Source organism: Neovison vison, chromosome 8 (genome assembly GCF_020171115.1).
Source record: "Neovison vison isolate M4711 chromosome 8, ASM_NN_V1, whole genome shotgun sequence".
In the NCBI taxonomy this organism is placed as follows: Eukaryota; Metazoa; Chordata; class Mammalia; order Carnivora; family Mustelidae; genus Neogale; species Neogale vison.
Window position 1 is genome coordinate 22297740 of NC_058098.1, and position 23866 is coordinate 22321605.

The 23866-nt window shown below is 53.0% G+C and overlaps 1 protein-coding gene across 3 annotated transcripts in view; it reads right to left on the reverse strand.

Moving 5' to 3' along the window:
• Window positions 1-23866, reverse strand: part of DLGAP4 (DLG associated protein 4) — an 85350-nt gene that overhangs the window by 55363 nt on the left and 6121 nt on the right. For 2 of the 3 annotated variants that reach the window (XM_044263088.1, XM_044263089.1), the window contains exons 3-5: window positions 23382-23496; window positions 20720-20770; window positions 17632-17872 (exon numbers count right to left, since the gene is read on the reverse strand). In XM_044263088.1, the coding sequence (XP_044119023.1) occupies window positions 17632-17872; window positions 20720-20770; window positions 23382-23496 (407 nt within the window). Of the gene's footprint in view, window positions 1-9620; window positions 10493-17631; window positions 17873-20719; window positions 20771-23381; window positions 23497-23866 lie in introns of those variants that run through there. The other variant, XM_044263087.1, reaches the window with a different exon arrangement.

Sequence of the window (23866 nt, forward strand, 5' to 3'; positions counted from 1 at the left end):
CCCAGGGCCAATCCCAGCCTGGGCTGGGTCTGAAGCAGCTGCTTCCGGCTTTGCCTTTCTCTTTCACTTTGGTTTTTAACCCCAAAGTGAAACTAAAGACTGGGACGATGTGGGAAAGATGGGGAGAGGTAAGGCCTAGGAAGGCTGAACCCCTGGCTTCTAATTCCAGTAATAAGGCTGCCCACTCACCTAGGAGGAGGCCCTCAACTCCAGGCCTTAGTTTTCCCATTGATCAAATGGGAGGGAGGAACTAGGCTCGTGATTTTAAACTAGTCAATTTGAACTGGAAAAATTACAGAACTTCTCCTTCCTCATCCCTATCATTGCTGAAGGCTGAAAGGGAGCTACAGAAATGCCCCGTGGAGGACACTAAAGGACCTTCCTGTTGGCCTGGAAGAGACAAAACTGGCCTCAGGGGGCTCCTGGGTGGCTCCTGGGTGGCAGCCTCTGCCTTCGGCTCAGGTCAGGATCGAGCCCAGGGAGCCTGCTTCCTCCTCTCTCTCTCTGCCTCTGCCTACTTGTGATCTCTATCTGTCAGATAGGTGGAATCTTTAAAAACAAAACAAAACAAAACAAAACACTGGCCTCGGTGTGGGGACCCTCCTTGCCTACCTCTTCCTGACCTGTCGTCTGATCACCTTCATCCTGAGTGGGTCCTGGAGAGTTCCAGCATGCCAGGGCAGAGCAAATGCATCCTAGGCATGAGTCTGACTGTCCTGGCATGGCAAGTGGAGCCATCCACCAACAGCTGCCTCCCAAACTCCTAATCTGACGGCAGCCCAGGCCATCTGCTAAGACCGATGGCAGCCCACCCAGGACTGGAACAAACATCAGACTCCGCAACTCCAGGATGCCCGGCACAGTGTCGAGCTAAGACCACTATAATCTATTTTATGGGGGTTCTCCACTGGCTGGCTTACCACATCTTCCCCCTAGCCTGAGGACATTAGAAAGGCATGGATGAACCTCCCCACTTTTCAGATGAAAAAAACAAACAAACTGAGGCTCAGAGAAGGCCAGGGACACAATGGCCCAGCCTGCATGGGATTCAGGATCTCAGTAAGTATTTGCTGAATGAATGAGTTTGCTGGCCCAGCAGCTGCCAAGCAGGTGCAGCCCAAGCCAGAGGGAGGATGCAGTGTGGGCGGGGAAGGGGGGGTGGGGGGGGATATGCTTCTCCCTGGAGACCAAGTCATCAACAAGTCCCCAGGTACCTGTAACAGAGTCCCCTCTAGCCCATTTCTTCCCTTCATTCCTCAGTTCCTCTCACCTGCACCTTACTCTGGAAATACCTCATTGGCTGAGGACTGCTGAGAGACACTGGCCAACCCCCTTCCCTTGTCTGGGCTGAAATAGAATAGTCCGTTCTTAACTAAGGAAATGAACTTGAATCTAGGGAAGGCAGGGTACTTTTTAAAAAAGACCCATTTTCAGGATGCAAAAGAAGGCGATTCAAAATATCTCAAAATGTTAGGTGCACAGACTCTTTGTGACGATTTCATGCAGATCACCCACGTACACATATGTGGGGAAGGATGCACGCTGCAGCACTGCTCACAGCTGCGAGACCGGAAACAACGGAAATGCCCTCCAGCAGAGGACAAGCAGACACCATCCGCCGGCGCGGCTGTCACACAGTCACGGAAAAGGGGGCCATGGACCTGTGCGTCCACAGCAGAGACAGACTTGCATAAAGACGACAAAGTAGGGGTGCCTGGGTGGCTCAGTGGGTTAAGCCTCTGCCTTCGGCTCAGGTCATGATCTCAGGGTCCTGGGATCGAGCCCCGCATCGGGCTCTCTGCTCAGCGGGGAGCCTGCTCCCCCCACCCCCCACCCCGTCTGCCTCTCTGCCTACTTGCGATCTCTGTCTGTCAAATAAATAAATAAAATCTTAAAAAAAAAAAAAAAAGACAAAATACAGAACAATAGGCTGCAAGGACAGAATATGCCACTGTTTGTGCAATAAAAAAGGATGTTATTGACACAGTTCCCCGCATATGAAGAGTATTTCTGGAAGGACACATCAAGATTATTCACACTGATTTTCTAGAAATGGAAGGTGGGAGAGACATTTTCCACTGGGCACTTTTTTCTACAGAGTTTGAAGTGTTTAAACAGATAAATGTGTTGCTTTTTCAATAAAAACATAATTCCTATACACAAAAATAACTCCAGTAAAATGCCTACCTACAGAAATCTCTCTCTATGGCTCAGGGATCAAAGTCCCTGGGGGAAGGGCCCAGGCATCTGGATTTTGAAGTCTCCTCAAAGGCTGCTGCTCTCACCTTCTAGAACGGGTGGCCAACTTCTGAGAGCAGGCGGAGGCAGCCTGGACACTACAGGGCTCCGGGCAGGGGGGGAAATGTCCAGGAAGACTCAGGAAAAACTTGGCGTTAAGGTATAGAAGAGCCCCTGAAGAGAGCTCTGAATGTGGAACAGGTTCAGCTGAGAGTTCCTACAGGGAGCAGTGGGGAAACGACGCCAGACCGGTAAAACCGGGGAAGAGGAAGGATTGTTTCTTTCAGTAGGAGATGTTGGCAAGTCCCTTCCTCTCTTACACTTGGTTCCCACTCATGGGACCTGAGGGGGCTGGGCCAGAAATCCTAGGATCTGCCTCTATTTCATCTCATTTAATATTAAGGAGGCAACGGAGGGCCTCCAGCTCAGCACATGGCCACAGGGCTCCACACCTGTGTAGACTGTAATCAAATATTTGGAGGACAGAGAAAATTCAGGCCAGGATCTTAGGCACAGCAGCCCTCAGGCGACTTTCCCCGCCACCCTTCCGACCCCTCCAAAGAGGAGGAGCAGATGGCCTTCTGCTGAGATGCCCTTCCTCACCTTCTTGTTAATAATTAAGTCATTACTGAAGGCCTCTTTTGTCACTTCTGAAGTTCAGTTTGCAGAGACTGTCGCCTTGGCTAGCTTTACCACGATGCTCTAGGCTGAGGGCTCACAGGCTATGATAGTCTAGCTCTAAGCCACAGGCTCAAACTACAGGGGTCTGCAGAGGAAAGGGCCCAGTGTGCAGGTCAGGAGTGCTGGGGGAGGTCCTGACTAGGCCTCAGGGATGCTGTGAACACTGGGGTGAGGGACCCCATCTCTAGCCTGCTCTGCTTGTCACTGCAACGCCAGCTCACTGCCTGGCCCTCGGCAGGCGCTTCAGTATTTGCAGAATAAACAAGCAGCTCAGCCCGTGAATCCCAGAGTGATCTTGGTCAAGTCATTTTCTGCAAAACAAGGAGGACATGCGTAGTAACGACCTCCCAGGGTTGTAGAAGATCTACCTCCCAGGGTTGTAGAAGAGCTACCTCCCAGGGTTGTAGAAGATCTACCGGGATAAGGTGGATGAAAGTGCTTTGCAAATCAAAAACAGGCTAAACAAACAGTAAGGATTCAGAACCAAGGTGCTGAAAGGAAGATAGAAAAAGGAATATATGTGCAAATGGTCAAATTTCTGAAAAAGCATGGGCCAAACGGTAAAAAATTACTCAAATGAATGATTACACTTGAAAGGAACAGTCCAGGCCACTCTACTCCATTGTTTCAACGTCTGAAGAGTATTTTCTCAGGCTGTGTCTGTCTGAAAGGAGCACAAAAATCCCACATTCAAAGCTCGGTCTAGATTTTGGTATGAAAGAGGGCTGCAGTTACAACCCTATCTTGCCTACGGTTGGCCTCTGCCCAGTAGATTGGCATTTGTAACCTGGGGGTGTTTACTGGAGGCAAAGGAGGGGTGAGGGGGGTGAGCAGAGTTCAGAGGCTGCGCCTGCCATGTGGTAGCTCTGCTCATGACCCAAGGCCCAGCTCAGGGGGGCACACAGAGGAGAATGACTGGCCAAGCCATCCATTTCCTACCTGCACACTGGGACCAACCCTTGCGGCCTCCCATGGAAGCCACTTAGTAAGGACCGGTTCCCTTCCCCTTCTCTCTGCCCAGGAGGTACCCCTGGCTGCAGCCCAGGAAATGGGAACTGGGCTCCATCACCTGGCTCTCCAATGCCAAGAGCAACCTGGGACAAGTCCCTTCCTGCCTTTGTGGGTGGCGGATTCCTCTGGCTGGGCAAAGGAACACCCTCTCTGGTGGCGGCTGGCTGAGAATCCCAATGGACCTAGTCACAGATGTGCCCATTATTGGACTAGATATACGTATGAGGTCTGACTCTGAAGGCTGCTCATAGCCTGGCGAGGAAACTGAAGATGTGAAGGCCCCTTGCTTCCCTGACTCTCCTACCTTAAAGAAAGTCTAAATGGGCACCCAGTCCCAACTCTCCAGATCTTTAGAAAGTAAAGGCTTATAGGCTTTAGGGGAGGTATTTGTGTGTCCCCATTTCAAGGGGCAAGAAGGCTCAGATTATTCCTGGGACCCTAATAATAAGAGTTTCCTTTCCGAAAACCAGAGCTGAACTGTGGGAAGAGTCAGGATTTGCAGAGAGTCAGCCCTGGGTCTGAGCCACATTTTCCTTATCTGTAAAAGGGTACACTTGCCTCTGGCTTGGTATAAGGCTTTCTGACAGCATCCACAGAAGCCCTGGCAGAGAGCCTGGCATAGAGCAGGTGTACAAGCAATTTGCTTAGACTGTTATTTCCTCCCCCAAAGCAGCAACACCTAGCATCTTTCCCTCTGGCCCCTAAGTCCCTGAATGGGCTCTCTGAGGGGCACAGCACCCTCTGCTATCCCAACTGTCTTTTCCTGGCTCCACCCCACACCTAATGCTCTTCTTTCATCTGGATGCTTGGGAGGCTTCCTCCTTGTGACCATTTTTATTCATCCCAATTCACCCAGCCTGATTTAACTTCTTGAAAAGAAAATTCTCCACTTGGGCTAGCCCTGCTCTAAAACGGTCCATGGCTCCCCAAAGCCTCTGCTTCTCCGCTGATGTTCAATGCTGCCTACAACTTCCTGGCCCCTCCCAGATTTTTCATCCAGAGTCCTGATGCATCAGCAAAATCCGTCCACTCACTGCTTCCCTAAATACATGCTTACCTTCCAGCCTCCACACCCCTGCCTTTGCACAAACCATTCCCTAGAATGTCAGCCCCACCCTCTGTCTCTGCAAATCCAGCCCCCCTCAAGAGGGCTCTTGTTTCCTCTGGCACACACTCACTTCTTCCTTCTCAAACAATGCTTTTCCTCAGCAGACGCTTAATTACAGACTGTCACACAGTCTCTCATAATTGTAGGCCTGTCTCCCTTGTCAGACCATAAGTTCCCAGGAGCAGAGGCCCTGTCTGTTCTTTCCCATCCTCTCAGAGCCTGGCCCACGGCTGGGAGCGCAGGCCTCAGAAAGCGCTTTCCAAGCCCATCTGGCTCCAGGCTGAGCCAACCCTAGCTCCAGACACTCAGGACCACTTCTCCTGCTCTTGCCCCATGAGAAAACTTCCCAGAACCAAACCTCAGTGTTCCCCCTCTCCACTGGCCAACCCAGGCCCATGATACAGAGAAATGGAGACCGAGGTGGGCAGACAGGGCTATGGTTCTTGCCCAGCCCTGGCATGGCCTTGGTTTGGGATCCTAGGCATGTCCCTGTCCTTCCCCTTACCTGGGCCTGCTTCCTCACTGTGAAACAAGAAACATTAATCTTTTAGCTGTAGAAAATACAGATATTACTTGTTTTTAAGGTAGCCTTCCTTCCCAGGAGTGGATGAGGGAGGAACCAGCTGATTCCAGTACAACCTGAGGGAGAGGAAGCAGCCACAGCCAGGACTAGGAAACCTGGGAATCTGAGAGGCGCTCAGCCTGCACACCTCATCAACCTCATTAAATTCCTGTTGACGACTGGATTGCATTCCTGCCCAGGTGTTCAATTCCACAGCCCTCACCCTGGCCAGGTCCGACAGTGTCTGCTGCCAGGGTTGAGCAAGGGAAGGGCACCTTGCTTCTGGAAACAACCAACCCTGCCCAAAACAAAGATGAGGAGGAGCCAGTTTCCTCATCTGTAAAATGGGGGAAAATACTGGTATCTGCATCATGGGATTGCTACAGTAACACAGTCAGATCATGCTATAAACCACCCAGCACAGTCCCTGACACGTGGTCAATGGAAGCAGAGCACAAAGATTTCCATTTCTTGAGGGGCCTTTACTACATGAGTACTCGCCCTCACGGCAACCTGAGAGGAAGGGATTTCCATCCCAACAGGACAAAAGAAAACAGAGGTGCAGAAAGTTGATCAATCCAAGGTCACACAGTGGGGACGAGCCAAGCTGTGATATAAACCCAGGAAAACTCTCAGTTCAGCTTTTCCCAGGGTGCAGCCCACAGGATCTCCGCATCAGACTCCTCCAGAGGGCTGGACTTGTAAAGTTGATTCCTGCCCCCGGACCTGCCGAAGGAGACTCTCCGGGGATGGAGCCTGGGAACCTAAGCTTTATAAAGATAAGCAACCTGAGTTTTTTATACATATTAGGAAACTGAGGCACCAAGAGGGGAAGTGACCACTTTTCAGCAAGTGTGGACCTGGGGCAGAATTCACAGTCTGTTTGACTCGATCAGAGACTTCCAGTGGAGGTGGTGGCATTTGACAATGTGGGCCTGGAGGGGGAGAGAAAGTACCACAGGGGGAAGGTACAGCACAAATAAAGGCTGGGAGCTCGAAAGGCCAGGCAACAGCTGTTCAGTGTTGCTCATGCTTCCTGGGCCCTGGGGAGCCACCACTGCAGCCTCTCCCTAAGAGCCCAGGGAGAGCCATTCTAGAACCAATCTGAGTTTCAGAGAGGAAAGCCTGCCGTGCTGCTGTCCTACAACCAGCAGGTCTCCGGCCCTCTGGGTGTGTCTGGCTGCTGCTCAGGATGAGAAAGCCAGGGAAGGTGGTGACTCAGTCCACGCCCGGCCTCAAGCTAGTCCCGCTGAAGTTTAGGATGAGCTCAGAGGCTGAGGAAATGTCAAGCAAACCCTCCCCTGCAGAATAGATGCCAGACCCAGAGAAGGAGGCCTGAGGGGCAGGCTACCAGACAGAAGCAATACATCTGGAGCAAAGCTGTGGGCTGTGGGAGAAGAAGCCAAGAGGTCTAGGCTCTAGCCCACCCTGACACTGGCATGCTATGGGACCCTGAACAGGTCCTTGGGCCTCTCTGGGCCCCCTACTCTCCATTCACCTGTGAAGCAGAGAGAACTCCAGTGGTTTCTGATTTCCTCCCAGGACTGTTCTGAGGAACAATGGCCAGGAAGGCGCCTGACAGACTACACAATGGCTCATAGAGCAAGTGGGGGAGATTAGAGGATTACTCTTAGTGTTTACTACAACAAGTCAGGTGCTTTCCTTGTTACCTGAACCTCCCCCAGGTGGTCAGTGGAGGGGGGAAGGTGGGGAGAAGCTGGGTCTACCTTGTTCCCACAGAGAAAAAAGTGATCCAGATAACCCTGGGAGATGAATTTATTAAGTGCCTACTGTGTACTCAGCATTTTTAAAATATATAATCTGACTTAATCCTTAGCACAATCCTGTAGTGTAAATATTATTATCTTGAGTACAGATGAGGAAACTTGAAGCCCAAAGTAACTTGCCCAAGATCACACATGGAATGAATGATGGAGACCAGTTAACACCAGCTGTTTATGGCTCTCAGTCCCACATTAATTCTACTACCTGTAATAGTTAATCTTAGAGGTAGAACATGCCTGGTATAGAGGCCCAACTTCAGCACTGCCTCCCCCTGGAAGCTTTTCTGAACCCTCTGCCCACAGGATTTCTCTCCCTCCTCTGAAACCCCACAACACATGATCAGCGCACACCCTGCAGCATTCAAAACATTCTCCCTCTCGTTCTGCGATCAAGCACACCTTCAACAGGTAAGATGAGATGTAGGTACAAATAGGTGGCCTCCGAGTTACCTTAGAATCCTGAAATGTCAGAGCTGGAAGCACCTAAGAGACCACGCTATCCAGCTCCTTCATTTTGCAGAAAGAAAAATACAGAGAGGGGGGACACTTGTCTGAAGTCACACTGCGTCTTAGCATAGCCAGGAATAGAACCCTGGCATTCTGTCTCACAGAATTTCTTTAGGGATTCTATGATTTCAGAACCAGTTTTATAACAAAGATTCTTATTCCCATTTTACAGATAGGGAAGCTGTAGCCCAAGAGAAAGTAGCCTCCCTGAAAGTGGGTAAGATGTGGGGACCAGAATCCCAACCCCCTACTTCCAGGCCAAGGACCAAGCCCTTCTTCCTCCCTATTGCACGTGATCCGAGTAGTGTGTCCAGCACAGGACCCACCGTAAGAGGTCAATGGATGTTGGAAATTGTCATTATATACCAGTGGGGAAGTGACACCAGCCTGACTGTGACTTCCTTAGAGGCAGTGCCATGGAACAGGGCCAGGAGTCCCCGGCCTCTCTGGGCCTCAACCATAAGACAAGGGTGCTACAACAGCTGATTTCCTGCTTCAGCTCTAGGACATCCTAGGCTCCTTGACAGCAGACACCTCCCCCCCCCCCATCTGTGGAGCCTCTCTGAGCTGGGGCCTTTGTCCCCCACCCTACAGGGAAGCAGGAAAAGCAGGCAAGGTTCACAACCACAAACTGACCGACCTTATTCCTAAGTGCCTCTAGCCACGCAGGACCCACCCTCAAACAATGGGATGGAACATGGAAAATCCACCTTTCTCCCAGAGCAGACATCCAGCTATGCACACCTGCCTATCTTTACAAACTGACAAAGAGCAACCAGGAATCAGGTTATAAGGGACCGCTTGCTCCCTGCCCCATTGGAAGGGCAGGTGTATTCCTGAATAATCAGGTGGAAATGGAGCAAAGGGTAAAGAACTCTGGATGGGGAGTCCTGGGGCTGGATCCCTGTCCTAGCTCTGCCATGAACTAGCTGTGTAGCCGGGACAAGCTGCTTGCCCTCTGTGGGCTCAGTTCAAAGACACAGCAACATTTCACAGCACATGTCTACAGACGTTTCATTTGGTCTTCATGACAACCCGGTGAGACTAGCACAATTATTCCTTTTACAGATGGAGAAACTGAGGCTTGGAGAGGTCACAGGTCCCATACAGCTTGAAGCTGGCGGAATCAAGCCCCCGAGTTCTTAGATCATCAAATGGAATACTCAAGGGTGGTCAGACTAAGAACAACTCTCTCCCCTCACCCTGGCAGAGTCTCAGGAAGACCAAAGCAGCATGATAACCTTGTTCACCTGCCCAGGCTGGTGGCCTGCAAAGCTCCGGCCACAAACCCTACAGTCCAGCTGCCTAAAAGGCCGCACCCCCCTGCAAAATTTCATTACTCAAGTTGGCAAGAACGCAGCCCCCACCCCCAGCCGGGTCTAAATAAACACCCAAGTGATATCACATCCTGCCAGCTCCAAAATAGCCCAGGCCTGCCCACAAGCGATCACAAAGTGCCAGGCCATGCAGGACCAAGCGGGCGGGACGTCCAGCCCGTGGCACCCTTCACACACACTCAAGCAACTAAAGCAGAAGCCTCCGAGCAAGAAGGCGCCCCCACTCCCACCTCTGCCAGACAGCCTGGCCCCTCCCTCCCTGCCCCTTTGTTGGGAGGCTCCAGAGCCTCCTGCCCCAGCGCCAGCCCTAGCCCCAGCGCCAACCCCATGGAGCGTCGCCGCGGCCAGCCTGCGGGCGGACTCCAGCCCGACCCGGACACCCCACCACTCACATTGCTTCAAGAGCTCCAGACACAAAGCCATGAGGGCCAGAGTGGGGTCAGAGACCCAGAGACCGGCAGAGACAGAAAATGGGAAAGGGAGAGACAAGGGAGCAGAGAGCACGGGAGACAGGGGGCAGGGGCAGAGAAAGCAAGGGGGCCAAGAGCCCTGGGGAAAGGAACAGGCTCAAAAGGGGGCCTTCAGCACAAGAGCCACTGAGTGGTGAGACCACTGAGACAGATGCAGGGGCAGAAGCAGTGAGAGCAAAGCGGGAGACCCCGACCCCCAGAACTGGGGGGCCACGGAGGCCTGAGAAAGAACAAGGAGCCACAGCCACAGAGACAACCCCAGGGATAGCAGGGAGGGGTGAAGTCTGGGAGCTGGGGAGCTTTTGGGGGTCCCAAGAGAGAGACCCCAAGGATCTCGGAGGTCCCAGCGTATATGAGGGGCACCGAGAGGAAAAACCCCGAGGAAATGAGGGCTAAGAGAGGGGCAAGACCGCAGGGATTTGAGGACAGATGGAAGGGAGGACCCCCAAAGGATGTGAGGGAAGCTGAGAAAGGAGTCGTGGGGGAGTGAGGGCGGTGTTCTGAAGAAAAGGCCCCCCAAAACGGGAGGGCACCGTGAGGGCGGGTCCCGAGGAATGGGGGCGCCCAGAAAGGGAGGCTCCGAGGGATGAGAGGACCGCTTAGAGGGGGACCCGAGACCGGGGAGCGAGGGAGGGGCTGTGAGGCACCGCGAGGGCAGAGACAAAGAGACAGGGAGCCGGGGAGAGACAAAGCGGACGGAGCGGGGAGACCAGCCCAAAGGCTGGCAGCGGGACAGAAGGACGGAAGCGCGAGCAGGCGGGTGGACGAACGGACGGACAGACGGGGAGGAGGGCGGGGGCAGGGCCGGGCGGGGGCGGCGCCCGTCTCCTCGCGGGGCCGCGGCTGCTCCGGGCGGCGCTGGGCGGGCCCCGGGCGTCCGGGCTGAGGAGGCGGCGGCGACGGCGTGGACCGGACAGACGGACGGAGTGACGGACGGGGCTGGCGGCAGCTGCGGCCAGCGGCGGGCACTCACCCTCCTCCCTCACGCGGCCCGGCCCGAGGCTCCGGTTTTGTACGCCCGAGGGGCGGGGCCTCCGTGTTAAAGCCCCGCGCCGACCCCGCCCCGCCCCGCCCCCCGCGTCAGCCGCGCGCGCGCGCCTCCCGGGACTCCCGGGCAGGGCGGGGACGCGCAGAGTCCTTTCGGCACGTGGCCCGGCGCGCGCGCGCGGCTTGGCCGGTGCGCAAGCGCTGGGCGCGCTTAGCTAGCCCATGCCCAGGCGACGGATGGTGAGAGAGAGCGCGCGCCCACGTCGGCACGCGCATGCCCGAGCGCCGGGAGCTCCGCCCCTCGAGCCGCCCAGCCAAACCGGTTCCAGCTGGAACGAGACGCATGCTCCTTGCCGGGGGAGGAGCGGTACGAGCTCGCCCTAGTTCACCGTGGCAACACCTTGCTGTCACTGGGGGAAACTGAGGGTCCCAGCAAGCATCCTGACCTGGTGAGCCGGTCTTCTCAACCCTGCATGGTCAAATTAGACCTCAAGTACTATGGACTCTACGTCCTAAGTGATTCTAGTTGGCACCTCCCCTCCATCCTCCCTTTGCCGCCCTCAGACAGAGTCCTCCCGATTGGGGTCGAATCCTGCCTCACCCTTTCCAGGACTGTGTGACCTTGTATGAGATATTCTTTCAGCCTCCCTGAGCCTTCGATTCCTCTTCAGCAAAAGAAAACCAGCACACTCAGTGTGCCCTGAAGGTCAACGTGCAGTAGGCGCTAAGGACATAAATTATTCCCTTTCTCGAGGCAACTCCCTGTTCCCCATTTCTCTCCCGGTAGTCCCCAACTCCTCATGGAGTCATTTCTTTAAAGCCTCACCTCTCCAGACTGTACCTACAGGACGTCTGCCATCCACAGACCCAATTCCTGTTGCCTGACCTGCCTTGCTGGGTGACTTAGGCAAGTCCCTTACTTTCTCTGCACATTTCTTTAATAAATGTAAAATGGGGAAAATAATCTTAATAAGATGATACAGTGTTTCTGATATTACTGTAACCTTTTTTGTATAAAGGCATAATAACAAAGGAAAATGAGGATTATTGAGCGGTTTTGATGCCAGATACTGTGCTAAGCATTTTGAAAGTATTAGTTTACCCTGTCCTATTCACAGTCACTATGCTACACCTGTGCTATTCACATAACATTCATCTTTAAATTGACTTAGAAAATTCAGGACACTCCTGAGGACACGCTAGGCTCAGTTTTGCTCAGCCCCAGCCCCATGGAACCCCACTCCTGTTTCAACCCTCCTGTCCCAGGACCTCTCCTCCCTACCTGGCATACCTCTCCAGCTTTCTCCAAGTCTTTGCTTAAACATCTGTTTCTCAACGAGGGCTACCCTAACAATCCTGTTTGTGCTGCAACCCTTCCCCTTGCTCTGGGCTATTTTCCAATGAACCATATACTGATATGTGTTATTTATTGTTTTGCCTGCTCCCTGACCTACCAGGTGACCTTGACCTGACACTCACCTTCTGTAGGTTGTAGTTTGAGAGACTTCTGTCACATGTGTATATGCATACATATGAGAGGTTTAACTGGGTTAATTCAGGAATGTCAGATATGTGTAAATATTCTGGCCATAGCAGACATCACCAATCGATGGTGGCACACTTCTCTGCTGAACTAAATCTCGGTCTTGGGCTCCAGGGATCAGAGATGACACAGGAGCTGAAGTCTATTTGCAATCTCTGGACACAATGGTCCTTGAGGTTCCTCTCAGCCCTGACACCCCCGGAACTGGAGTGTTCAATCTGACAGGAGCCTGTAGTGTAATAATCAGAGATTGTGGAAGGCTAGGCCTGGGGGAGGGAGGACAAGGCTGAATGGAGGGTTGACTGCTTACTGGAATTTTGTCAGCCTCCCTTCCTCTGTGGAGGAGGGAGTGAATCAGAGGAGAAACTGGGAACATTCTGGGGGAGAGGGGAGGAGACAAAGAAGGGACTCAGAGGATGACTTGGATGGGAGGTATTTAGGCGGAGAAGGGGGGGTCCTCAAATTCAAACCTCACAACATTGGTAGAGAATTTGAAGCATAGGGAGGGGCTGGAACCCCCCAGAGTGACACAGAACAGAGGAAACTAGATCTCAAGACTCCTGAGTAAGGAGCAAGCATGCATCCCAGGCCAGGAAGCTGTCCCAGCTCAGCCTAGAGCTTCAAGGACTGCCAGGGAGAGCCCTCCAGTGTGTGTAACCTGGTGGGTGTGTGTGTAAACACACATGCACATGGAATCATGTGCTGGTGCAGAGTGCACAGTTGGCAGGAGCTAGGGGGTGGGAGTGGGGGGGTGCTACCCAGGCCCCTGGGGGATGCCAAAGCCTCCCTTGTGGTTCTGAAGGAGTGGGAGAGATGCAGAAAGGGAGGCTAGGGAGGGAGGATGGCCAGAAACTGGGAGGGGACGAAGTGGGGGGCTGGGGAGGGGAACGGAGTTGAAGGAGGCAAACTGAAGGCTGAGATGGTGGGAGAGAGGGCTGAGGAAGCTGGAAGAAAGGGATGGCAAAAGGGAGGGAGGAGAGGAGAATGAGCACGAATGGGAGCTGGGCAGAGGGAGGGAGTGGGAGGGAGAGTCTTCTTTGTTCTTTCTTCTTCTCTTTCCCAGAGGGGGAGAGGAGGCAGGCTGGGGCTGACTGGGGGGTGGGGGGATGGCACCCCTGTGGCCTCTTCCACTGGGTCCTTTGGCTGGGAGGGGCTCATATATATTGCCAAACTGCTTCCCCTGCCTCCCTAGCTGGAGCTGACCCCGCCTGCCAGTCACCTGCCAGAGCTATTTCTGGAATGTGGAATCTGGGTCAGAAGGGGGGAGGGAGAGAGAGAAAGTGGTGGCAGTGGTGCTGGCAGCTGGGAAGCTGGTGAGCTCTAAGTGGGTGGGCGGGCAGCTGCAGGCTCTGCCCACGGCCACTCCAGAGGGGCCCTCCCCCTTCCAGGCTCTCAGGCCTCAATAACCACTCCTCGCCCACATCCACCCACCTGCCCACATATGGCCTGAGTCCACACGTGCCCACCATATGTGCCCATGTACGAGTGTGGGAGAGCTTTCATACCCCTGTTTCATACCTGGGGGGTATGAAACAACCTGGGGGCTCAGTACAGCCCTAGGGGTGTGTGTGTGTGTGTGTGTGTGTGTGTGTGTGTACACCTGGGGTCTGGACTTCTCCCTTCCTGCAGACAATGCTGAGGAGAGGAGACCACTTCTGAGTAGGGGTGACCTCTGTGGGGCAACAGTGGCTGAAACAGGGTGGGCCTGCGTGTTGGCGTGGGTCTATGTAGAGGGAGGTGGTTATGCACAGAACTGCCATGGATGGTTGTGCAAGTTTTCCACTGAAGGATGCCACATATAGGGCAGACATAATTAAATTATATACTCATGACAAATCTGTGGCAGATGGCAGAAAAAGACCTTCTTCTAATAAAAATTATACATCATGACAATTTTCCAACAGATGGCAATTAAGTGTCTTGGGGGGAGTGCCCTTTCCTAAACCAGCACAAGCGTACCGTATGGACCAGCTGCAGTTCTGGGCAGATGGGAAAATCTGGTGGCTTTGGTTTTCCCTGTGAGGCGGGTGGGTTTACCTGCTGAGCATGACGGGATCGGAGGGTAGAGGAGAGATGAGCAAGTATGTAGTGGTCACTGGGAGACCTGAGGGAGGGCTGACCTGGTAAATGTCAGGGTGAATTTTTTCAGTGGCTCTAATCTACTAGGGGCATGATTTCCTCACAGGTATGGAGCGGGCACGAGTCTTGAAAGAGATACACGTGTGTGTGAGTGTATGTAGGTATATGTAGACATTACATGTGTATGTGCACCTGTGGGAAATATCCATGTGCATGTATGTGTTTTTGTAACTTTTCGTATCATATAGAGATCTAAGGGTCTACAAGTTCATGTATGTCTGGAAGCAGGTGCACTTGTACCCACATGTCTGAGTTGATTGGAGGTGTTGCTACATGACGCTTTTTGAGTGTCTTGTTTGATCTAAAGCCCCCAAACTGAGAATAATTGGAGGCCCACAGCCCTCTATTTAAAGCCAGCTGCTGGATCACCCAAACAGGACAGTTCGGAGTGGGTGTGGTTGGTTGGGGTCTCTTTTTCTTTTTAAATTTTATTTATTTATTTGTCAAAGAGAGAGAGAGCACAAGCAGGGGGAGTGGCAGGCAGAATGAGAAGCAGGCTCCCTGCTGAGCAAGGAACCCAATGCAGGGCTCGATCCCAGGACCCTGGAATCATGACCTGAGCTGAAGGCAGACGTTTAACCAACTGAGCCACCCAGGTGCCCCTCTCTCTCTTTCTTCTTAGATTTTAGGTTACTCCATCAAGAGGAGCCGAAGCCAGACCTAACATAAATCATGAGATCCCGCTGTTATGATTGGATGAGACTTTGGGGTTCTTGAGGATAAAAAAATATTTCTTCGAGAACAAGAGGGAGACAGAGTGTGTGTGTGCTCATGCGGGTAGAGGCAGAATGGGAGGGAGAGAAGCTCAAGCAGACTCTGCACTGAGAGCAGAGCCCCACTCAGGGCTCGATCTTACGACCCTGAGATCATGACCTGAGCTGAAACCAAGAGTCAGATGCTTAACCAGCTGAGCCACCCAGGTGTACCGGATAAATGGTGTATTTTCTATGTGAGAGGAACGTGAATAAATATGGCCAAGAGAGTGGACTACAGATTCAATTATCAACCCTCATTTTTCACCCTTCCCTGTATCCACACCATTGCCATAGAAATAGTTTCTTACACAAAGGTAGGAGGGTACCTCTCCATCCCCGTCTTTGAGCTCAGTCATATGACTTCCTTTCCCCCATGGAATTTTAGCAGATAGTATATTCAGAGGGGCCTTGAAATGTGCTTGCGTCCCTAGGCTTGCTCTCTTGTGCTTCTGCCAAGAAGAACATGGCCTGAATGGGTCACTGATCCCAGGAGGACCTTTGGTTTCAGGAGGAGGATGAGAGAGTTGTGGGACAGAACTGTTCCCTCTGACCCACAAAGCAAGAAATAAGTGTTCATCGTTGTACTACACTAATTTTGTGGTTCTTTGTTATGCAGCGCTATTGTGGCAACAGCTGATCGATACAGGGACCCAAGCAGTTCTGGGACATGGACCCATCCTTAGTCTATTCATGAGTGATTGGGTTGGGGGAAGATTAGAGAATGAGTGTCTATCTGAAGAAAATTGCTGGTGTGCTGTATGTCCCCCCAGGCCTACTTCAAGCTTAGAGAATGGGCCTGATGATGGGAGAATCTGGCCCTTTCCCTGAGGCTCCTAGGGGAATACAGCAGGATGCCTGGGAGAGCCTGGCAGGGATCCCCTGGATTTGGAGGCCCTAGAAGTGGGCCTCGGCATCTGGTAGACCTCTGAAGTAGAGCCTGGCAGGGTTACCTATGACAGCAGGTCTAGAAGAAGGGCTGTAGTGAAGCCCAGACTTTCAGAGCTCCCCAGGACAAGGGCCTCATTGTCACACAGGTAGAATGGGAGTCAAGGGAGAAAATGGGGCCGGAGTGGTCATCAGAGAATTTTGCCCAAGATGCCTGCCTGGCAGGACTGAAAAGAGAAGCTGAGTTGGGAGGAGGGGGTCCAGCAGAGCGAGATGCGGAGGGGGAATAAGAAGCAGTGGGCTGGAGGGGGACTGCCCGTGCCAGGGAAGGAGGCACCGTGAGGCCCTCCGAAGGTACCGCTTAGCAAAGAGCCAGTGTGTGGCATCGGTCATCCTGAAAGTCCCAACACCCAAAAACACCTGTGCTGGCTACCTTCCCCTGCCATCTGGAGGGACCAGAAACGGCCCCTAGTGAACAAGCAACAGAGTCAACAATGCCTACCACACCCAGCTCCCTCTTGTGGGCTTCATGGCTCTACCTGCAGAAACATGAGATCTGAGGTTGGTAGCATTGAAGCTTCGCAGTGAGGCCCGACCTGACTCCTAATACCTAAAAATGAGACTATTCCTTATGGTCTAAAAGTGACTGGAAAAGCTCAGGGATCTGCCCAGATCTCACCCGAGATTGGAAAGGCAATGGGGAAACAAGTCGTTTCTTGCACTGCCCCCCGTAAAGACAAATACATTCATTCGATAAGCTAATTTCCTGCATACAAAACATGCATAGGCTTTAAATTCATTTATTTACATCAAACACAAGCTGAACACTTGAAACATGTCTCTTTTCCTACAACAATCCGACCCCAACTGCTTCTGACTGCAGGAAAGTCAGAGTCATATCTGAACACCAACGATCATAGCTCCCACCATGCGCAAGGCCCTGCCTAAACACTCCCTTATCTCGTCTTCCCAAGAACTCTCTGGGGCCTGGCTTCTGCCTCGGTGTACAGATGAGGAAACAAGACTCCTAAAGGAAAACCAGCTAGCCAGGATAAGATCGAAACTCTCTCTACTAAACCAGAAATGATCTATGATTTTCCCTGGTCTGGGTTTTCATGGTTTAGTCTGTGATGCAGGGTTCCCTTTTGCTCTGATCATGCATAGACTGTCACCAGAGAACTTACAACAAGTATCAGAAAGGACAGGTGGTCTCTGTGGATAAGAGAGACACCCGCAAACCCAGCTGGCTGAGAAGGCTCAGTGCAGACACCATCCTCTTTCCTGTGGGTTCTAAACCTCACCATAGGTTTGCCTACCCGAACTAATCCAAATGGGGAGGTGGGGCTTCAGGGAGCCCCGCCCACCAGCAGGTGGCTGCTCTGGGCCAGGATTGGGATCCCAGAGTGCGAGCCCTCTCTGACCCCCTCCTCCTACTGCCAGAGATGACACTGGCCTCTGTGACCCCCGTTTGAGCTCCAGTTTGTCCTTTACTGGGAAGTTCAGTCTCAAGGCCTCCTGTTTTGCTCATTCCCCAGCATTCCCCACATCTGGTCCACCAGGAACAGTCCCTGGGGTCCCCTCATGAGAAACAAAAACAACCCCTCTCCCCCATCTCAGTACTCACTCGGAAGCGTGCGACTGTTGCTGAGGCTGCCAGTGCTGGGCGGGGGGGAGAGGGACTGCAGGGAGACACTGTCCTCCTCCTGCGAGCAGCCCGCCTGGATGGCCCGCAGGTAGCTGTGGCTGCGGGAGCGAAAATAGCTGGGCAGCGGCAAGTCCAGTGCCTCGGCGGCTGTAGACTCGGCTTCGCTGCAGGCAGACTCGCAGGCTGCCTCATACTGGTCGCTCAGATCTGCCTCCCGTACCTAGCCGGGCAAAGGTGGGCGTCAGGGGCCAGCAGGGCCCATTCTGGAGGGACGGGGTGCTGGGTGGTTGGCTCAGCAGCAGGGCTGGAGAGTCAGTGCGGCCTTGAGTCAGCCCTCCCTTTCCTCCCATCTCCCTCACGATATAGGGTGGGTGGATGGAACCCTTAAGAAGTGACAGCCCCGTCACTTCTTCGGACCTCAAATTTGATTAAGGATACTTAGTGGGTCTTGAGTGTCCAAACTGATCAACTGATAGATCCTGAGGTCACATCTGAATTCAGCCACAAAGAAGGCTACAGTAATTAGTAATGTCTACCTTGAATTACAGCTATTAGTAATGTCTACCTTGAATGTTGGAATGGGAGGTGGCAGTAGGTCTGCTAGAAATTTACCAGCTTCAGGTCCAATTCCTTTACTTTCACAAGCAAAGAAACCGAGGGCCAGTGAGGGAAAGATACTTGCCAGGTGTACCCAGTGAGGAAGTGGCCGAATCAGTACTCCAAATATGAATTTAAGGAGGATTAATCTAGCCCTGGAGTACAGAATGAATGTTGGGAAGGGAGTCTGGGACAGAGGCAGAGGCCTGAGATGAAGCTGATGTCATAATCTGGTAAGAGAAGATAAAACTGGAATGAGGGTAGTGGCAGTGAGGATTGATTAGTGATGTCTGCCAAGGGTGTTATAGAGAATAGTAACTGAGAGGTGGTGAGGATTGATTAGTGATGTCTGCCAAGGGCAGTATTGAGAATGGTGATATGTATGCAGTATGGAGAATGGTGACACGTCTGCTACTTGTCATCTCACACCTAGTTCAACGTTATCTAGATGGTTTCTAAGTGTCTCTCTAGAGATGGCCATCCAAGATCCTATAGATCTGCAGCTGAGAGCGTGAGCATACAGCAGCCTGCCACACATATACTCTCTAAGGGTTCTGGAAGGGTATGTTTGACCCAGGTCTTAGACCATGATGGCAACTGGAGACCACAGAGCATAAGCCGAGAAGTTGGCGGGCAAAGGATGGACACTGACTGGAGGTACTGAGGGGAGGCCAGGGCAAGAAGGGCGGGGACAGAAGTTGACTGAGCACCATGTGGAAGAAAGATGGAGCCGTTCCTGGGGCCTGCTCTGCTGGTGTGGCATCCAGCTCTCACCACCCTCTGGGAGGTCAGGTAGGTTTCCTACTTAAATGAAATGCCTGGCACTGCATCAGGTAAAATGACTAGATGGATCATCCCCCAGTTGGGAGCATATCTATTTGGAAAGGTCTAGATCTGTGCTGTCCAATATGGTAGCAACTAACCACGTGTGGCTCTTTAGGTTTTAAACTAATTAAAATTAAACAAAAAATTCAGTTCCTTAGCCACACTAGCTATATTTCACTTGCTTATGCCACCTCATGGGAAAGCGTGTAGGACAGAACATCTCCATCTTCACAGAAAGTTCTGTCGAACAACACTGATAAATTAAAATGTAGGCCATAAGGTATACCCAACATTCATTTGGAGTGGGTTTGAAAGAGACAGGCGTTTATCCTCCTTGGCTGTGACCTGAAGTACACCGAGAAGCCCCTGTGATTGCCAAGGGCAATAAGGTCTTGCTTTGGGATTGCAGGCATGGCACAGTTCTGGAACAGGACTGCCGGAGTTTCAACCTGGGTCCATCACTTCCTTGCAATATGAATAGGGGCATGTCACTTAACTGCTCTGTGTCTCAGTTTCCCCATCTATAAAATAAGGGCTAACTGTAGACCAAATTTCCTAAGATTGCTGTCGAGATTAAATGAGATCATTCATATCCCATGCTGAGAACAGTGTCAGGAGACTAAGCACCAGGTGACCTATCCCTATTCTTAGAGAGGGCTCCGTGGGGTGAGGGCAAGGATTTGTAAGTACTGGTTAAGATGCTTCCAAGCCCTGAGAGGTGAGGCCAGCTGGTCAGAGCTGTTGGTATGCATGTCACTGAGGACATACTGTGGGCAGGGAACTCGTTGGGATTTTGTATGTTAATACATCACATCCTTACCACAAGCCTGTGGACATTAGGGGAGGAAGAGGGCACCTGACCCCCTGTGGGCTCCCCAAAGACCCTCCCAAATAATGTGTTTGAGAAGAACTATAACATGAACGTGGGAGGCATGTAAGCCTGCCACAGCTAGAATCAGGAGAGGAGGGGCCAACCTTTGTCCCGCCCCTTGGATAGGTTCCTTGTCTACTCCTGGCCACAATGAGGGGGTGAGCTTGGAGCCCCTTTCAGCCTCTCTTTCTGGTCTCGGGGGCTGGGGCTTGGGAAGGAGGAGAGGGTCTCTTCTTGGGCAGGGTGTGTGTGCACAGGAAGGGGCACCCGTAGGGCAAACAGACAGCGTACCACGAGCAGCTTCACCCCCACCAAGTTTTGTAAAATGGAAAAGTCTCTGTGTTCATGCCAACACTCCAACATCCTTAAAGGAGAAACATTAGGGGATCTGGGATCTGGGACCTGGAGGCCAATACCATCAGCCCCCAGCTGTCAATGTGTCCAAAGAGAACATTCTCTCTAGCTAGAAGACTCCCAGGATCCACTTTCCTTTACTCTGGGATTGTTTCTTGCCCTATCCATGAGACCCAGCCCATTCTTTCCCATTTTTTAAAAGAGGAAACTGAGGCACAGAAAAGTGAAGTGAAAGGGTCAGTGAGGAAGAGGTCAGGGCAGAGCGTGAGCCTCGACTCCATGCTCACTGGTGGTGCCTTCCCTGGCGCGGGCTCTGCTGGTTCCTGCCAGGGCCAGGGGCTGGGACCACTCAGATGCCAGGTCTCAGACCCAGCCCTGGGCTCTGGAATTGGGGTACGAGAGAAGGGCAAACATACTGACCTGCTGCTCATGGCCAAACAACTGGGGGATCAGGGAGGCCTGTCCAAAAATCTGCAGGAAAGAGAGGGGGAGGGTTATGGGGAGACCAAGGCTGGGGGCTGGGGTAGGGTATTCAGACTTGGCTACAAGAGGCTGGCTGGCTGGCCTAACGTCCTCCCCAGACTGGCTGAGGCCTAGTCTGCCAGGGGGTCTCACTTAGCTTCCTCCACAGATGGGAGACTTACCCCTTCTGGAGCTGGGTGCTACTGAGGATTTATACTCTGCTCTTTCTACATCTTTCTTTTGTTCTGGCCCCTGGGGGATGCCCAGTCTACTGCCTCTCACCCAGGCAGGCAGTCCCCCCGACTCCCAGATCTACAGATTAGGCCCAGAGCCCAAAGCCTTCTCTTCCTTGGTCAGGGCCCACATAGTCCAGGGCCTGGTGGGAGGGAGGCTCCTTCTGGCAGGAGTCAAGGCCTCGGAGACCCAGTCAGAGCTGGGATATCTCTGACTCTAGGGCCACATATGTGGCTCAGGTCACTCAAGCTTCTGGAGGTGAGGGTTTGAGGGCTCAGAGGACCCTGGCCTAGGAGAGAGCTGGGCTGGGCAGGGGATAGTAGCAGAGACCTGCTGGGGTCCCCAGCCTAGCTGATTCCATGGGCCTTTATGTAGAGTCAAAGAATAAAAGTGTTCCAGATGCCGGGGCCAGGCAGAGGTGAAGATGGGGTGTGTGAGAGAAAGACAGAGAGAAACATGGATGTGGTACCGACTAGAGGGAGTCAGAGAAAAATGTGAACGAGGGGAAAGAAAAACAGAGAGAGACAGATACAAAGACAGAAGACTGAGAAACAAAAGAACACGGTAGGATAGGAGACACAGGGAGGGAAGCCATCTATTCAGAAGGCTCCCGTGTGCCCTGTGCTACGTGCCGAGGACCAGGACAGTACAGGGAACCACACGGCAAGCTCCCCACCTGCAGGGAGCGCCCAGTCTTAAGAGTGAGACAGACATCAATTAAATAAGCAGCTATAACTCCAGACAGTAATGGTGCTGTCAAGTAAATTAAGTAGGGTAAGGGAACAGTGTCCTGGGGGCTCCTTTTGACAAGTGACAGGGCAGGTTCCCCTAAGGTGACACTTGAGTCAAGACCAGAAACACAGAGAAAAACCAGCTGAGCAAAGATTTGAGAGAGGGGTGCTCCTGGGAGAAGAAACAGTAAGGTGTGTGACGTGTGCGAGGAGGCCAGTGTGGCTGCAGCAGGACAGGGGACAGAGCATTTGAGATCCCATGTGAGAGAGGCAGGCCCACACGCCGCTGAGTAAGGAGTCTGGCCTTCACTGCGGGCAGGCGGGAGCTACAGAGGGTTTGGAGCAGGGACACGGTGTGATCTGCCTCACATCCTTCACAAGCTCCCTATGGCCATTGGGAACACAAAGCAGGTGGCAGGCCTGGAGCCCAGGAGACTTGGTGGGGCCTGCATGAGGGTGGCAGGGACAGAGTCCCAGGTTGGGGTACTCTACTCCTCCCCAAGTCTGAAGTCAGTCTCCTTGGTCTGGGAATGACAGTGCTGAGGGGTCTGGAGACTCCAGGGGGATGCTAGGGCCAGATGAGGAACAGTGGAGTGGTGAGGGGAGGGGATCCCAAAGCTTTCCAGTTCTAAGCAGTGTATTAGCCCGGGCAGTGGGGCTACACACAGTGGGCCCTGGGGCCTGTCTCCGCCCAGAAAGGAGGCTGGGGCTGCACCTGGGGCCTTGCCTGCCCCACTCTTTTACTCCTAGCAGATGTTGCCCTCTCTGGGCCTCATCTCCCCATCCACACCCTAGGGGAAGCCCTTGATACTTGGCTGGTCTTCCCTTTGCCAACCCCAAAGTACTGGGCACATGGCGGGGGCTGGAGTCCTGTTGTATGACTGACAGCCCTGGACCTCCGCCCAGCTCTGCCTCCTCCTTGCTGTGTGATCTCAGCCAGCTGAACCTCAGTTTCCTCATCCGTGAAATGGGGATACAAATAATAAGCACACCCATCCCTGGACAGGGCTGTGAGCGTTCAAGGACCTGGGAGTTAAGAGAAAGAAAAGTTCAGCACAGCATACTAATCGATGTTAGTGGCAGGGGTGCCTAAACCTTGGAAGTCCAACTTTCCACTGAGCCTGCGGGACATGGAGGTCCAGAGTGGAGAAGCAACTTTCCCAAGGTCATACAGCAACACAGCAATAAGAACCATAAAGTTAGCTACCCTTTGCTGAGAACACTACGTTCCTATCTCAATTCCTCATAACACTCTGAAATAGGAATTACCACCCTTCTGTGTAAATCAGGAAACTGAGGCTCAGGGAGGGAGTGACTTGTCCTGAGTTCATACTCTCAGTGACAAGACTGAGACTCAAGCTCAGGTCTCCAGTTCTCTATCTTCAGGGCTCCTGGGTCTATAGCAGTGGTGTGGCCCCTCCCTCAGGGCCCTCAGCTCAGGCCACGGCATGCCAGGCTCCCTGACCACTCTCCAGCCACAGGACAGTCAGTGGGACAGACATATGTACACAGGCAACTATGGGAACAAAGACCAAACAGAAGCACAGTGAAGACATCTGGGGACCACTCGCCAGGGGCTGGGCCTGGATGTCTGTCCCCCTGGGTGGGAGTTGGGCTCTCCCAAGCTCACTGTCCTGGCTAGCCGCCACCCTCACCTGGCTGATGCAGCTGGAGTCGTTGAGGCTGTCGCTGACGGGGTTGTAGTCCTCCTCCCAGCTGGGACACTTGGAGGGCAGCAGCATGTCCACGGAATCCAGGCGGTCCAGACTCCTGGGGAAGGTGGGGAGCAGACAGGGCTCAGCCCACCCATTGTTCAGCCTGAGAAACAGGCTCAGACCAGGAAAGACTGGCCAAGGTCATCGAGTGCAGAGGGAAAAATGGAAGTCACTGCCAGCCTGTGTAGTGTTGGGAGGGGTGAAGATGGGGTGGAGGGGTGGGTCAGGGGCACTGAGCAATGGGAGAGCTCCCAGCACTTGATTCTGGAGGATGCCGGTCTTTCTCACCTGTCATCTCTACTGTAGCCACGAGGTGGCAGCACAAGCTCACTTTTAACCATTTCAACCCTTGCTTCCGAAGCCAGACAGATTCTACAGCCCCCTCCCCCGACAGGTCTGGGGCAATTCCAATGGCTGGACAGGGA